We start from the raw sequence: 17,771 nt of genomic DNA on the forward strand, positions 1-17,771 counted from the left end.
TGCTAAAGCAGAGACAGGACTAATGTTTTGAAATGTTTTCAGTAAGTTTGCCATCTTTTCAGCATTCTGTCAATAGTGTCTTAGAAAGGCAGATAAAATTAACTAGGCTACAGTTTGCTGAATGTTTAAACTATTTTACCCTTTTTGTTAGGGTAGGGAAGGGCTATTCCCTAATAGTACATCATAGGATTTTAAAACCACTGCAGTGAGGAGCCTGCACGCCACAACTAGAGAGCAGCCCCCACTCTCTGCAAGTAGAGAAAGCCCGTGTGCAGCAACAAGGACCCAGCACAGCCAAAGAAAAGTTACATCAGCCTTTTACGTTTAGAGCTCTTCTCTTATGCAGTGTAAAAAAATTGGGAACCAAAGGGAATAAGTAAACACAGAAAGTCTATACTAGATGATATATTTCATTCTCCTCACTCCCTAGTTAAGATGCTTTGATATCCTCAATTTTATAAAAAAAGGACTTGAGTCTTGTGATCTCGTGATACAGGTGGAGAGCTCCAAATTATTTGGATTGCATATTACATGGTCACAACAATAAGGCAGTATTAGTTATCTGAAGACTAGGTTTCTGTTCATCCCAACTAGGAGCACAGAAACCAAAAAAGGCTTCTAACCACCTAAAATAAAGTTCAATAAATCCATATACGTAATAGAAAAGGACCTAGTGTTCAAAGGCTCTGTTATTGAACATTTAACTCTTCCTATTTTTGTTCTAGGCAAACAGTAGTGAGAAGTGGTAGCTGGAAGACTGGACATTATAGAAGGAAACTTCAAAGTGAACACAGAATAAGTAAATCACAAGAGTTGAGTGGCTTAGTATAGGTGTATGCTAAGTGATGCATGCTAAGTCGCTTCAGTCGTGTCCGACTCTGTGCAGCCCTATGGATAGCAGCCCACCAGGCTCCTCCATCCACAGGATTCTCTAGCCACGAATACTGGAGTGGGTTGCCATTTCCTTCTCCAAGTTTCAGTCTATGAGACAAAACCAAACAGAAACAGTTCACAGAATATCCAACCTGCACTCTTCAAAACATCAAAGTCACAGGAGACAAGAAAAGTCTGAAAAGCCTCCGCAGACCAGAGGTTGCTGAGGAGACGTGAAAACTAAGTGTAACTCGGCATCCTGGGGGGATCCTGAAACAGAGGAAGGGGTTAGGGAACAACAGGTGAAATCAGAAGATAGGGTGGGCGAGGGGGAGGTCACAGAAACAGACTGACACTGCCCCCGAGTTGTGACAAACACCAGTATAACACAAGATGCCCACAGGGAGGGGGGAGACTGAGGGGTTCCTCGGGAACTCTACTGTCTTTGCAGCTTTGTGGTCAATCTACAGTTATTCCACAATAAAAAGTTTATTTAAAGAAAAATACTCCACCTAATCCACCAGTTATAATCTAGAAGAGAAGACTGGGGGGTGACTGTGCTTCCTCCCTGCCAGCAGCCTGTCCAGTGGTCTCCCCTAACCCCACCTGCTAGTACTCATCACTGAGGAGTGGAAGTCAGTCCTTACTTAAAAGACCTTTAGAAGCACTACTGCTGGGCACTGGAGATAAAACATATCCACCTTAATAATAACAATGAATCCCTTATGTAACACCTTACTCTGTGCCAGGCACTAGTCCAAGGGCACCTGACCTGAATTCATTTAATCCTCAAAACAATACTAAGAAATAGGTACTGTCGATGGCCACATACGTTGGCCATCAGCACATTTCTATTAACTCCATATTTGATTCTGGAACTATTAATGGAAAGCAAGACACATGGAAGGGAAATTGCCAGTAAGCTAGTTAAGTGGGGTGTAGTCAGGGGTTGAATCTAACAACTTGGCTCCAGAGTCCATGCTCTTAACCATTATTCTGTTGCCTCAGTAAAAAACATGGCCCCTATAGGGCAAGAGCTCAAATACTGGCAGAGTGGATAAAGTACTCTAAGGGAATGTGGTCGGATCCCAAGAAGGACTTCCTGTACGCAAGAGTAGCCTGTATTAGGGATGCAATATACAATAAACCTAATTAATACCACCATATGTTATATATGAAAGCTGTTACAAGAGTAAATCCTAAGAGTTCTCATCACAAGGAAAGCAGGATGTATTTTTTTCTATTTCTTCAATTTTGTATCTGTAGGAGATAATGTTCACTGCTGCTGCAGCTGCTAAGTAACTTCAGTTGTGTCTGACTCTGTGTGACCCCATAGACGGCAGCCCACCAGGCTCTCCTGCCCCTGGGATTCTCCAGGCAAGAACACTGGAGTGGGTTGCCATTTCCTTCTCCAATGCATGAAAGTGAAAAGTGAAAGTGAAGCCGCTCAGTTGTATCTGACTCTTAGCGACCCCATGGACTGCAGCCTACCAGGCTCCTCCATCCATGGGATTTTCCAGGCAAATCACTATGCTGTACGCCTTACGCTTACCCAGTGTTACATGTCATTCATATCCCAATAAATCTGGAAGGAAAAAAAAAGCATCTGAATTTTGAGGAAGAAAAAAAAAAAAGCCTGCATGTCTTCATTCTCTGATAACTCTCAAGATCAAGGTCCTGTGCCTTCTCTGGCTCTTGATTCAGTCTCCTAAGCACCAGGAAAAGCCCAACTCCAGGTGTAATGTCCTGCTGTGGATGAATGGAGGTGGGTAAAGGAGGGGTTTCTGCAGCACAGGAAAGACGCACAACCACTTGGGCTGGGAGGGTCCAGCGCACCGGGAGGGGATGGCTAGGAAGGCCCATCTCTTTGAGCAGTGGGTTACAGATCTTCCTATTTCTGGCAGACCTGCACGACTGATGGTGGGGTGGGGGGAGCTGAGGTAGAGGACAGTCTGAAAGGGAGCCTAGGTGGGGGGTATGGACAAAAGAAGGAACCAACTGGCCTGAAAGGAATGCGGAGGATAAGTGTTGAGGGTAGGTGGGCAGGAGACAGAGAAAAGATAAGCCTGAGGGCAATAACTGACTCCCTGCACCAAGACGGGGCTGAGCGTCCATGTTGTGAATGGGAAAGGGCAGGGATGGCTGGGAATTACCTTGGAGGAGGCAAACGAGACACAAGGATGACCTTTTAGCAAGTGTTGGATGGTCTAGCGTCGGGTTCCTGCCAGGGGGGTCGGAAGGGGTGACACCGGGCCCCAGGGTTCCTTCTGCGCAGCCCTTATCTCTAAAAGGATGCCGACCCTGAATACACCACAGTATTATATAGTCATATCATAGAAGTTTTCTCTCTTCTGGGCCAATAAAACAACTGTGAAAACAGGATAATTCTATATAGGCTTTTAAGATACAAAGTCTATACATTGTGAAGCTGAACTGTGTCCAAGCCAAAATTTATGACTTAACCCTATCCTTGAATTTTCTTACCCACTCATTTTTATAAAATTTCAGGCAGCCTATTTAGGAATGCCTTTTTGTAAAAAGTATTTTCCAAGTCCTATTTCAAGGCCATTGTCCTTATCTTCATAGCAAGCAAAATGAAAGCTTTTCCATTATTTGTTTCTGGCATTTATGGGTATATACAGAGAATACTCTTGATCTCTTGGCCCATTTCCCTGATCTCATCGTCTGTATTCATCATTCATTTGTTTAATGCAGAGCATAGCTTTAGATTTAGAACATACACAGATCTGAATCAAAGTTTTTAACCTTTCTTATTCTCTGATTACCAGAGAAATGAGAAATCTATATATACATTATAGGGCTGATATGAGAATTGAGCTATAAGTACCTAGTAAATATTGTCTTTGCTCATTGCTTTCTTACAGATTGTTTTCACTTAAAGAAGATTAAATTTCAGCATCAGAAACTCAGAGAAATAAATTATCAAAGGCTGAGCCAGCAGGGAAGCCCATCACATAACATACCCAAGTGTAAAAATAGTTAATAATCCATTTGTAGTAGAAAAAAAGCAGACTGTGGCAGACTTTTATTTAAGGGGAAACCAAGTCTTCCTTAGCTTGCAGCTGCTACTGCTGCTAAGTCACTTCAGTCGTGTCCTACTCTGTGCGACCCCATAGACGGCAGCCCACCAGGCTCCCCCGTCCCTGGGATTCTCCAGGCAAGAACACTGGAGTGGGTTGCCATTTCCTTCTCCAATGCATGAGAGTGAAAAATGAAAGTGAAGTCGCTCAGTCGTGTCCAACTCTTAGAGACCCCATGGACTGTGTAGCCTATCAGGCTCCTCCATCCATGGGATTTTCCAGCAAGAGTACTGGAGTGGGGTGCCATTGCCTTCTCCGCTTCCTTAGCTTAATTCCATACATTTCAGTGACATTAAAGAGGTAAATATTACAATTCATTTATAGATGTTATTTATGATAATATTGCCTATTCACTCAAGGGGCCAAGTTTGTCTTCTGGAAAGCCTTTACTAAATACAAGTTGAATCCCCTGCTATATAACAACATTGCACCATGCATCTTCTGAAAGCTCTGACTCCCTATTTAGTGTAAATACCTTCTTAATGTATCAAATGGTTCTCAAATGTCCCTTGGGTCACAGTCACTGCTTGATAGTACTTGGAATAGAAATACTATGGCCTCAACCTCAATCAAGGTCTACTGAATCATAATCTATAGTGATAAGCCTGAGAGACTGTACTTACAACTCCAGTGTCTTTCAGGAGCAGCCAGGTTGGAGACTGTTGCTTAAGCGTCTAGTTTTTATTTACTCCTTCCTCTCTCTTCATATCCAATCCATCAGCAGCTTTATGCCTTCAGCCTGGTGGAAGGTGTGTTGGAATACCACTGTCTCTCTCCAGGATCACCACAGTGAACTAATTTGCCTTCTAATCAACTCTTGTTCTCATTTAAGCTGTTTTCCACCAGCTTCAGAAGCAGTGTTCTTAAAATGTAAATCACAAAGGTAAGACAATTAGACCTTCTTTAAGATGACTGGCATTGGACTGAAACAAACTATTAAAATTAATTCATTCATAATGATACTAGAACCAACCCCCTCAAAACCACCTTTGGAGGATGCTATGAAACCAGTTGCATATTTTATATACTGACTAGTGAGTAAAGGGAAGGAATAAAGCATTTATCCTGCCTCTTTAATAGGAAAAACTCAGGATAACCAGATTGTTGATGAATGGAAGTATATAGAAATATTTCAGCTAGTGAGAGTATTACCATTTTGTAACCCCAGTGAGATAATGTATCTAGGCAATGATCATTAATGGCAGTTAATATCATAACGAGATTAAATCACACCTTAATCTGGTCCTCTGAATCAGTTTATGAGAAATACAGAATACAAGGAAACAAACTGCCATCAGTAAAGTGTAGAATGTGGGAGAGACTAAAGGACAACTAATCTGGTTTCTTCAGTAAATTGCAAGGCAACAACAAAACAAGGGAGTGTAAGGAAACACAGCTGAATCAGAGATATCAACCAGTTGCACTGTAAGGGCCTTACTTGTGATAGAGTCAATTCCTAGGCAGGTTGATAGGAAGTCTGGGGTCCCCGAGGAGGATAAAGGGGTCTGGGGCTCTCGAGGAGGAGATAGGGGTCTGGAGTTCTCAAGGGGGAGAAAAGGACGAACTTTTTATTCTACATTGCTTTGTCTTAGTCAATATAAACAATGTAAGGACATGTTTCTGCTTTTCAATATGCTATCTAGGTTGGTCATAACTTTTCTTCCAAGGAGTAAACGTCTTTTAATTTCATGGCTGTAGTCACCATCTGCAGTGATTTTGTAGCCCCCCAAAATAAAGTCTGACACTGTTTCCACTGTTTCCCCATCTATTCCTGTGAAGTGATGGGACGAGATGCCATGATCTTAGTTTTCTGAATGTTGAATTTTAAGCAAACTTTTTCACTCTCCTCTTTCACCTTCATCAAGAGGCTTTTTAGTTCCTCCTCACTTTCTGCCATAAGGGTGGTGTCATCTGCATATCTGAGGTTATTGATATTTCTCCCGGCAATCTTGATTCCAGCTTGTGCTTCTTCCAGCCTAGGGTTTCTCATGATGTACTCTGCATATAAGTTAAATAAGCAGGGTGACAATATACAGCCTTGATGTACTCCTTTTCCTATTTGGAACCAGTCTGTTGTTCCATGTCCAGTTCTAACTGTTGCTTCCTGACCTGCATACAAATTTCTCAAGAGGCAGGTCAGGTGGTCTGAAGAATTGATGCTTTTGAACTGTGGTGTTGGAGAAGACTCTTGAGAGTCCCTTGGACTGCAAGGAGATCCAACCAGTCCATTCTGAAGGAGATCAGCCCTGGGATTTCTTTGGAAGGAATGATGCTAAAGCTGAAACTCCAGTACTTTGGCCACCTCATGCGAAGAGTTGACTCACTGCAAAAGACTCTGATGCTGGGAGGGATTGTGGGCAGGAGGAGAAGGGGACGACAGAAGATGAGATGGGTGGATGGCATCACTGACTCGATGGACGTGAGTCTGAGTGAACTCCGGGAGTTTGTGATGGACAGGGAGGCCTGGCGTGCTGCGATTCATGGGGTCGTAGAGTCGGACACGACTGAGCGACTGAACTGAACTGAACTGAACTGAAGGACATGTTTCTCCTTAAGAAGAACCTTCTGACTAGTTTTGTTATCTTAGGTATATTGTGGGAGTGGGTCTGGTGAGACCTTTCTATTGTTAGTTCTAATCTTAATTTAAGATGTATGTTGTGGGAATGGGTCTGGCAAAAGTATATAAGGACTTGATAAGACTAGCGAGTGGGGGGCTCTCTGTCCCCTTTCTGATGTCTATGTCAGAAGCTTCCTCTGTCCCTTTTTATACTTTAATAAAACTCTGCCACACAAAAGCTCTTGAGTGATCAAATCTGGTCCCCTGGTCCTGAAGCTCAATCTTCTTCAGAGATCAAGAATCTGACATCCTTCACCTTAAGCTATCACTTGGATCCTGATAAGATCAAGTGGAAGTAAAACACAACATAATGGAGGACATTTAGAATTAAGTTTCTTGGTGTGAGCATTTTATGAAGTCCCTATGTTTTAAAGATAGCGGGTGTATATCATGTGAGTTTTTTTTTATCTAGGATTTGCTTCCAAATAGTTTGGTAGGGGAAGAGTTCATGGGGATATAGGGACATAGATGAAACAACTGTTGAAAGTAGGTGATGGGAGTTCTTTATACTATTCTGCTTACCTTGGTATGTAAGTTCCCATTAATAAAACATTACATATATATTAACATTAGTAAAACTTCAGTCATTATTGAATTTAAAATCCAAAGCCCAAACGTTCATCTATGAAGGCAATACGTTCCTCTCCATCCTGTCTTGAAAGCCTGTATTTCCACCCAGTTCTCCCATTCCCACAATTTCCTCTGAATGGAATAGTCTTCTTCTCCTCACTCCCTTTTGGCTTCTGGAGAGCCTCTCTTTCTGGCTTAATCAGCATCTTGTAGGCTTTTCTTGAAGACCCTAGGGCTGGACTTGCTCAGGGGCAAGTGTATTTGTCAGTGTATTTTATTTAATATAATTTGCAATTATATATGTTAGTTTCTTTCAGTCTGTTTGCTACTAGAATATCAGGAAATATGTCTGTCTTATACATGCCTATGTATCTACTGTCCATCACATGTGTGATATGGTCATTACTTAGTAAGTGCTTATTGAATGAATTATTCAGAGTTGTGTTGTATAAATGTATATGTCAACCCAAATTGTGTTTGATGTGAAAATAAGATGACTGAATAAATGCTTTGGTAGATGTAATTTCTGGAATAAGCTCAAGTTTGTCCTTGAAATCAGACATTTTTATAACCATTTAGACTGTGAAAGCAACGTAGGGCTGAAACCAACTTTAAAATTAGGCACAGATTCCTTAAGAAAAATGGAAATGAAACTACCATATGACCCAGCAATCCCACTACTGGGCATTACCCTGAGGAAACCATAACTGAAAAAGACACATATACCCCAGTGTCCACTGCAGCACTACTTACAATAGCTAGGACATGGAAGCAACCTAGATGTCCATCAACATATTAATAAATAAAGAAGCAGTGGTACATGGAATATTACTTAGCCATAAAAAGGAACACATTTGACTCAATTCTAATGAGGTGGATGAACCTAGAGTCTATTATACAGAGTGAAGTAAGTCAGAAAAACAAATGTTGTAAATTTGTATATTTGCATGGAAGTGAAAAGTGAAAGTGAAGTCGCTCAGTCGTATCCGACTCTTAGCGACCCCATGGACTCCAGCCCACCAGGCTCCTCTGTCCATGGGATTTTCCAGGCAAGAGTACTGGAGTGGGGTGCCATTGCCTTCTCTGACCTGACACGCAGAGGCACTTAAATCTTTGGTAGTGCTTCACGTATTTGAAGACCACAGCAACTCACTTTCCACCAGTCCAACTAACCAGCCTATTTCACCTTCAGAAATAATTTGTTATTTAACAGTTTACACTCTGAGGTAAGTCCTCAGGCTCTTCTTAAGCTCTTCTGGTAGCCAACATCCAAGGTGGTCCCCCAATCCAGTCTTGCCTCCAAGTTTCCATATTCCAACATTCATTCACACCCTTACTGTGGAAATAAAGGAATCTTTATTTCTGATCTTGAAGGTTAAAAGCCACTGCAGCTTCTAAAGTTTCTTCTCGTCATGGTTTTCCCTCTTGTTTTCTTCAACAGAATAATTTGTGATTACTCACTTCAGATTTAAAAGGTCATTTAAATCATGCCCTTAACTAGCTTGCCATCCATGCAACCTGGAATGACCTGCACATTTAATGAGTATGTTTTATATTGGTACTTCTATCATTTTGAGCCACGGATAAAAATGCTAGAAGACACTGAGTCTGATACTGATTCTAATAGTCCTGAAAGATTATTGAGTATGTTTAGACACTGACAATGAATCTAGGTTCATTAAGGTTACAATATTCTAAAATTTGAGTACCCACTTAATATAGAGATGAAATGTGAGTGACAGATGAGATAAACTTGATCTTCCTTTCCTCTATCTATCATATCAGATACATCACCATCACTGGAAAGCACTAGATGTAGATTTCCCTAGGTATCTAGAAAAAAACTTCTAAAGCATATCTTTCAGTGTCAAGTTTTACACTGGTTTTTAAGATACAAATTCTATCTCATTAGAACTGATTCAAATGTATTCTTTTTAATGGCTGAGTAATACTCCATTGTGTATATGTACCACAGCTTTCTTATCCATTCATCTGCTGATGGGCATCTAGGTTGCTTCCATGTCCTGGCTATTATAAACAGTGCTGCAATGAACATTGGGGTACACGTGTCTCTTTACCTTCTGGTTTCCTCAGTGTGTATGCCCAGCAGTGGGATTGCTGGATCATAAGGCAGTTCTATTTCCAGTTTTTTAAGCAATCTCCACACTGTTCTCCATAGTGGCTGTACTAGTTTGCATTCCCACCAACAGTGTAAGAGAGTTCCCTTTTCTCCACACCCTCTCCAGCATTTATTGCTTGTAGACTTTTGGATCGCAGCCATTCTGACTGGCGTGAGATGGTACCTCATAGTCGTTCTGATTTGCATTTCTCTGATAATGAGTGATGTTGAGCATCTTTTCATGTGTTTGTTAGCCATCTGTATGTCTTCTTTGGAGAAATGTCTATTTAGTTCTTTGGCCCACTTTTTGATTGGGTCATTTATTTTTCTGGAGCCTATTATACAGAGTGAAGTAAGCCAGAAAGAAAAACACCAATACAGTATACTAACGCATATATATGGAATTTAGAAAGATGGTAACAATAACCCTGTGTACAAGACTGCAAAAGAGACACCGATGTATAGATCAGTCTTATGGACTCTGTGGGAGAGGGAGAGGGTGGGGAGATTTGGGAGAATAGCATTGAAACATGTATAATATCATGTATGAAACGAGTCGCCAGTCCAGGTTCGATGCACGGTACTGGATGCTTGGGGCTGGTGCACTGGGATGACCCAGAGGGTGGGTAGGGGAGGGAGGAGGGAGGAGGGTTCAGGATGGGGAACTCGGGTATACCTGTGGCGGATTCATTTCGATATTTGGCAAAACTAATATTGTAAAGTTTAAAAATAAAAAAAATTAAAAAAAAATACAAATTCTACAAATTATGAAAAATTCCCTGATACTTTTTTTCCCCATGAGGAGTGGGTGTCCTTAATGAAACAACCAAGATATGGCAGTAAGTGTTTATTTTTCATACAGGGTGCCATTGCAGGGAACCATCACACTGCTGTTTTCAGATATACAGAACGGAACAAAGCATTTTAGCATGCCGCCTTACTGTACACAGAAAACTGGTGAACACCTTCAGACGCTAAGACTAGGAAATGGGTTAACACCATTTGTTGATACGCTTATGAATCACTCAGCAGTGCTATTACAGGCTGTCTTTATCTGAAAGCAGAATTACAATCACTCTGGCAGCCTCTGGGAGACTCTAAAATGCAGGTCTAGTGAGGGGTACAGCAAGCAAGCAAGAGACATGTACCATGCGTGTCCCATTCTGAAAGGAGACTGATCTGAAGCCTGGCTTGGCACATTTTAAGAGTTGATACAGCTATCTTAACAACTTAAGATTGAATTTCCCTTACCATATACATTGGCAGTCAGCTTAATTGAGAATTTCTGAAATATAAGCTCAGGGTTAAAAAGCAGAACTGTTGTTCATATAACAGAATTGCTAAACAACTTTTGCCCAGTTCTCACCAGTTGTCTTGCAAAAAACCCCACATCTGATAAATTTTAGTGAAAGCCTCTAGCAACTGTAACAGACCTTTCTTAACCCAGCTCTAGGTACTAAGTATCAGAAACAAGTGCCTGTGACGTGGATGTGTCCACAGAAAACTGCAGTGTTTCTACTGGAGGTAAGTGTCAAGTTTCCTCTTGATGTTGTCAAAGGAATCTGCTCCCATGTAGTCAGCCTGGCCTTGTTCCCACCGCTCCTTCCGTTCTTCTGAGGATACAAAAGGCTGTGCCGGAGCTGGGATCTCCCCAAGGGACAGCTGTGATACGGCTCCTGAGACATTTTCCTAGAAAGGAGAGAATAAGTAGAGGCTCCTTTAGAGGTTAAAGTCGGACCATTTTAAAGAACGCAATAAATTGAGGAAGGTGAGTAAAACCAGGATGAATTATCATGCAAAGTAGCAAAAACCAAAAAGTATTACATGAAACAAAACAAACAAAGACACGGAAATACAAGGATCATGTGATTTTTTTTTCCTAACAAAATGAAGACTTCTTGACTTGGTGAAAACATTGGGGGAACAAATTAACTGGGTAGGGTTAATGTTTAAGTTCTGCATACCTTTCTACAGAAGCCACAAGAGAAAGCCAGTGTATAGACCAAGTCTGAAAGCTGCAACAGTTCATTAGAAAGCGTAAGATGGATGAACAAGGGAACAGAAGTCTCATGATAAGTTCCTGATCTGTGTGGGCTCAGAAAGGTTGAGAACTTAAACAAAATGGTACTTCAGAAGCTAAGAACCTAAGCAGAGAGCCGCACCACATATACAGCCGTCACATTATAAAAGCGAGCTAAATGGTTTGAGACTATACACCAAACTTATCTTCCTGTTCAAGTTTATTGCCAAGTCAGATCTATTCCTGTAGCTTCTGTTAATCTGCTTAGTTTTGAATGAATCTTCATTTCCCATCTTTACTTCCCTTGGTTCATAACCCTCAGCCCCTGGCTTGTGTGGAAGGAACAAGGTAACTGTGCAGGGAATGGAGCAAGCCTCCTTGGTATTAAGCTCAAATCTCATTACATACAGGTGGGGAATTAACTTCAGGCTTCCCAGATGGCACTAGCAGTAAAGTATCCACCTGCCAATGAAGCAGACACAAGAGACGTGGGTTCAATCCCTGGGTCAGGAAGATTCCCTGGGGTAGGAAACGGCACCCCACTCCAGTACTCTTGCCTGGAAAATTCCAAAGGCAGAGGAGCCTGGTGGGCTACAGTCTGTGGGGTCACAAAGAGGTGGACACGACTGAGCACACACCACACGGGCAATTAACTTCAGTGGTAGCATAAGAGAACATTTAAGGTTATCCTTCATGAAGCTCTCAGGTGTGACAGGACTAGAACCATTAGTAGAGAAAAAGGAAGGCAAATGAATACATACAGGTATTGCTTTTAACAGAGAAAATGGGAGAGCAGAACATGTTATTACCTATTTCTGTTGCTATATGTAAGTATGAGTATATATGTATGAATTTAAATATTCTAGAATTCCAAGGTATTTGGGTAGATTCCAGGGGATTCTATTATAGCTGCGGCAACGCCTGTCCTTCCCCTGGATTAGTCCTGCCTCTGCCTTCCACTTGCCACAGGAATGATACAGGCAGCCTCTCAGAGAGTCCCCCTCTCACAAGGCTCTTCACAAGGACCACAGTCTCTCAGGCCTGGGTGTGAGTCCCAGCTCTGCTACTGCCTGGTCTGTTACATAACTAGGAGAAGCTGTGGGACTTCTTTGCTGCTGCTGCTGCTGCTAAGTCACCTCAGTCGTGTCCGACTCTGTGCGACCCCATGGACTGCAGCCCACCAGGCTCCCCCGTCCCTGGGATTCTCCAGGCAAGAACACTGGAGTGGGTTGCCATTTCCTTCTCCAATGCATGAAAGTGGAAAGTGAAAGTGAAGTCGCTCAGTCGTGTCGTGTCTGACTCTTAGCGACCCCCTGGACTGCAGCCTACCAGGCTCCTCCATCCATGGGATTTTCCAGGCAAGAGTACTGGAGTGGGGTGCCATTGCCTTCTCCCAAGTCTCAGTTAATTTTAATATATAAGAAGGGGATATTAACAAAAATAATACTTACTTGCCAGAGTGGTTATAAGGGTTAAATAAGAATAGATAACTTTTTGTAAGCACTTCCTACGTACAAGGCAATATTCCAAGTACTGTATAAATATTAGTTCATGGTCCATATAAAGCAAATAGTCTAAGAATGTGTTGTTTTTCACTTTCTCCTTTTTATATTTCAGTACCAGTGCTCATAAGTGAAATGACTAAAATCTAACTTTATAGTCTCTTATATTATAGCAAGGTAATTAACTGATCTTTTAGACTTGATTATAATTCACCCATTTAGTTTTATTCTTTATATCTTAATACGTAACATAAAAGTTTAATTTCCAATCGTCCTCCAACTCTTCCAAAAGAACCAACCTCAGAGGAAGACCTTTAAAGTCAGAAAAGATGCTAAGCATCTTTTAAGGATGTAACTGTAAATGTTACTATGTAATCTTCTTCTTACAAAGGGATTTTTCTAAAATCCCATATAACCAGAGGAATAAAACACAGCAACTCAAAATAATCCCAGAAAAGTATTTATTGTATGTTCCTGTTATTGTAATTTTCACTTGAAAAATATTCTTCTACACAAATGGCAAAACTAAAATAGGTATATTTAAAACTTTTGCGGCTTCTAAAACATGAACTGGGGCATTCTTTGTTTTTGTAAACCACTACTTTAGGAATAATCTTACAGTCTTAGGACAATGGACTAAGGATTTTATAGTTATAACATATGGATATATATAGATACATCTATCAGTCTAAACCTCTAAAAACCTTTCTTGTACTCCCAAGTCTAATGAAATCTGCCACAATATCTACTTCTGCTTTAATCTTTGCTGGTAATATTTCTCCCCCTCTACGATGAACACTGTTTTCTTTCCACAAAGTCTTGCTTATGTCTCTGTTCAAAATACCACTAAAAAGTCTGTCTCTACTCGTATACCAAGTTTTTAAAAACAAAACACCAAATTACCTGAAGGAAAAAAAGAGAACCTACCACATGTACACATGAGCGGGTGTCTTTGACAAGGCCAAACTGCTGAAGCACAGGTAACACGCTGGTAGTGAAGATGTTCCACCACAGGCTGAGAAACTCTGGGTGAGTCATATTGGGATCGTGGGACTCACTCTGAATACTTTTTGTTTGAGGATCGTAAGTATAATTCCATGGTTTGGTTCGTCCTAGGAAATGCACAACTTTGGCATTTGCACCAAATCTGCCAAGTGAACACAAGTTGAAACAGTTAGTGAACTCTGAGCACTGACAGTGCACCTTCCATCCTTCAGTCGTGGTTAGAAAAGTTGAGCTCACTGAAAAAACTTTAGACCTACCTCTAAAATTATTCAATTGTACATTGTGCCTGAGTGCTAAGTTGCCTCAGTCTTGTCCAGCTCTTTGCAACCCTACAGACTGGAGCCAGCCAGGCTCCTCTGTTCATGGGATTCTCCAGGCAGGTATACTGGAGTGGGTTGCCAAGCGCTCCTCCAGGGGATCTTCCTGACCCAGAGACTGAACCCAAGTCTCGCGCAGCTCTTACACTAGGTAGATTCTCTGCTACTGAGCCACCAGAGAAGTCCTCAATTGTATGTTAAATACACACAAAAATCCCAAAGTAACAGTGGATCAGTGCAACAACCAAATACTGATCCACCAAGGACAGAGCCGGTGGCTCAGTGGTAAAGAATCTGCCTGCAATGCCGGAGACTCAGGAGACGTGGGTTTGATACCTGGGTTGGGAAAATCCCCTGGAGGAGGGCGTGGCAACCCACCCCAGTATTCCTGTCTGGAGAATCCCATGGACAGAGAAGCCTGGTGGGCTACGGTCCACGGGGTTGCACAGAGTCAGCACGACTGAAACGACTGAGCACACATGCAAGGACAGAGAAGATACAACCACCTGGAGAGCCATTTGATATCACCCAGGAAAGCTGAAAATGCTCACGCTTTACAACCCAGAAGCAAGCTCACCTCCTAGGCATGAACCCCAGAGAAACTCCTACACGTGCACATAGGAGACATAAAACGTTCACAGGCACAGCACTGTCTGAAATAGTCATTAACTGGAAACAACCAGAATGGCCACACATCAGGTTAGTTCACTGTTCTGCGAACGTTCACTTTCTTGCCCAATCTCTTTCCTGCCTCCCTGATATTGGTGTGGTTGCATGATTTGCTTTCACTGATGAAATGCGCAGAAGGGACAGTGTGCCTTCTAAAAGCACTGTTGTTTCTGTTCAGCCTCCCTGAGAAGCTACAACTTCTGCCAGCAAAAGAATGTTCCAGAAGAATGAGACGATCACAACAGATGTGGATCAAAACCTGTGGCCTGGCTCCTAACTCAGCTGAGACAATCAGAGCTGTCCCAATCTAGTCACTAACATATGAGCAAGAAATACATTGCTGACTGTTGAATGTCACTGAAATCTGATGGTTACTTATCCATTCTGTTTTCTTAAGGACAACTTCTGGTATACTGATATCATAGAATACAATACAGCAACCAAAATAAATGAACTGTAGCTATAAACATCTTGTAGCCAACAGATGACTGATTTTTAAAATATGAACAAACTATACAAATTCAAATAGAAATATGAATACAGGTTATGTATTCATATGTATGTAAATATGGATACATACATATGAATCTACTTACATAAGGACAAACAAAAAAAAGTACTGTTTAAAGAGCAGAAAACCGTAATCAATATAAATTTCATGATACTGGTTATCTTGAGAAGAGAGGGGAAGCTGTGATAGGAAAGAGACAAAAAGAGGCTTCTAAGATGCTGGTTATAGTCCACTTCTGAACTTGAGTGGTGGATGTTTCTTAAAACTGAACATTTCTGATATCCTCTTGTGTATATACTATATTTCACAATACACACACACTATATAAGATAAGAAAAGGAAGAGTTAAGAATGGTCCTATTCTGTTTGTCCTATGTATATAATCTGCTGCTGCTGCTGCTAAGTCACTTCAGTCGTGTCCGACTCTGTGTGACCCCACAGACGGCAGCCCACCAGGCTCCCCCATCCCTGGGATTCTCCAGGCAGGAACATTGGAGTGGGTTGCCATTTCCTTCTCCAATGCAGGAAAGTGAAAAGTAAAAGGGAAGTCGCTCAGTCGTGTCCGACTCTATACATGGAAAACGAAATAATGATAAAGGTGAATACAAGTGCCAAAAGGAAGATGGGAACAGCAAGTGCCCTAGGAGTTCAGAGGCAAAGAGGTCACTGACAGCTAAGGTCAGTGGGGCAGGTGGTGGTGAGAGAGAGGATGTGACTTAAAAACTTGTACAGCAGACGGGCATTGGGTCCAGGTGGTAATACAGGGTCTTCTAGGCAGGGGCTGCAGAGCATGTATATGCCAGACTGAGTGTCCTCCAATTAAGAGACAAGCAGGAAACCTGTATGCAGGTCAGGAAGCAACAGTTAGAACTGGACATGGAACAACAGACTGGTCCCAAATAGGAAAAGGAGTACATCAAGGCTGTATATTGTCACCCTGCTTATTTAACTACTATGCAGAGTACATCATGAGAAACCCTGGGTTGGAAGAAGCACAAGCTGGAATCAAGATTGCCGGGAGAAATATCAATAACCTCAGATATGCAGATGACACCACCCTTATGGCAGAAAGTGAAGAGGAACTAAAAAGCCTCTTGATGAAACTGAAAGAGGAGAGTGAAAAAGCTGGCTTAAAGCTCAACATTCAGGAAACTAAGATCATGGCATCTGGTCCCATCACTTCATGGGAAATAGATGGGCAAACAGTGGAAACAGTGTCAGACTTTATTTATTTGGGCTCCAAAGTCACTGTTGATGGTGACTGCAGCCATGAAATTAAAAGACGCTTACTCCTTGGAAGGAAAGTTATGACCAACCTAGATAGCATATTCAAAAGCAGAGATATTACTTTGCCAACAAAGGTCCATCTAGTCAAGGCTATGGTTTTTCCTGTGGTCATGTATGGATGTGAGAGTTGGACTGTGAAGAAAGCTGAGCGCTGAAGAATTGATGCTTTTGAACTGTGGTGTTGGAGAAGACTCTTGAGAGTGTCTTGGACTGCAAGGAGATCCAACCAGTCCATTCTAAAGGAGATCAGTCCTGGGTGTTCTTTGGAAGGACTGATGCTAAAGCTGAAACTCTAATACTTTGGCCACCTCATGTGAAGAGTTGACTCATTGGAAAAGACTCTGATGCTGGGAGGGATTGGGGGCAGGAAGAGAAGGGGACGACAGAGGATGAGATGGCTGGATGGCATCACTGACTCGATGGACATGAGTTTGAGTGAACTCCGGGAGTTGGTGATGGACAGGGAGGCCTGGTGTGCTGGAATTCATGGGGTCGCAAAGAGTCGGACACAACTGAGCGACTGAACTGAACTGAGGAAGATCTGAGGGCTTCCCTCATGTCTCTGCTGGTAAAGAGTCCACCTGCAATGTGGGAGACCTGGGTTCAATTCCTGGGTTGGGAAGATCCCCTGGAGAAGGGAAAGGCTACTCACGCCGGTATTCTGGCCTGGAGAATTCCATGGACTGTATAGTCCATGGGGTCGCAAAGAGTTGGACATGATTGAGTGACTGTCACTTTCAGAAAGCTCTGATAGGGAAAGGTAACATGGGACAGATCCTTGGGTGTTGGGTTCAAGTGTCAGATTTTAGTGGAGGTATCCTGTAGGCAATGGAAGTACTTGAGCATGATGGGCAGATCAAAACAATGCAAACTCTATTCATGTAACCTTTCTTATCTCCTAAAGTTTTTTTGTTTTGTTTTTAATGTCAGAGACCTGCTATATAGCTATCATTATCTGACATTTTGTTGACAAAAGTCCATCTAATCAAAGCTATTGTTTTCCCAGTAGTCATGTAATGATGTGAGAGTTGGATCATAAAGAAGGCTGAGCACCAAAGAATTGATGCTTCTGAGCTGTGGTGTTGGAGACTCTTGAGAGTCCCTTCTACTGCAAGGAGATCCAACCAGTCAATCCTAAAGGAAAACAGTCTTGAATATTCATTAGGACTGATGCTAGAGC

General features: G+C 42.0%; 1 protein-coding gene across 2 annotated transcripts in view; it reads right to left on the bottom strand.

Annotated features, from left to right (window-relative positions):
* Window positions 1–10,112: 10,112 nt before the first annotated feature.
* Window positions 10,113–17,771, bottom strand: part of GYG1 (glycogenin 1) — a 40,360-nt gene continuing 32,701 nt past the window's right edge. Inside the window, exons 6-8 of one of the 2 annotated variants that reach the window (XM_070793356.1) lie at window positions 13,730–13,949; window positions 11,245–11,295; window positions 10,113–10,969 (exon numbers count right to left, since the gene is read on the bottom strand). In XM_070793356.1, the coding sequence (XP_070649457.1) occupies window positions 10,796–10,969; window positions 11,245–11,295; window positions 13,730–13,949 (445 nt within the window). In that variant the 3' untranslated portion in view covers window positions 10,113–10,795. The remainder of the gene's footprint in view (window positions 10,970–11,244; window positions 11,296–13,729; window positions 13,950–17,771) is intronic. The other variant, XM_070793357.1, reaches the window with a different exon arrangement.

Source organism: Bos indicus, chromosome 1 (genome assembly GCF_029378745.1).
Source record: "Bos indicus isolate NIAB-ARS_2022 breed Sahiwal x Tharparkar chromosome 1, NIAB-ARS_B.indTharparkar_mat_pri_1.0, whole genome shotgun sequence".
Lineage (NCBI taxonomy): Eukaryota > Metazoa > Chordata > Mammalia > Artiodactyla > Bovidae > Bos > Bos indicus.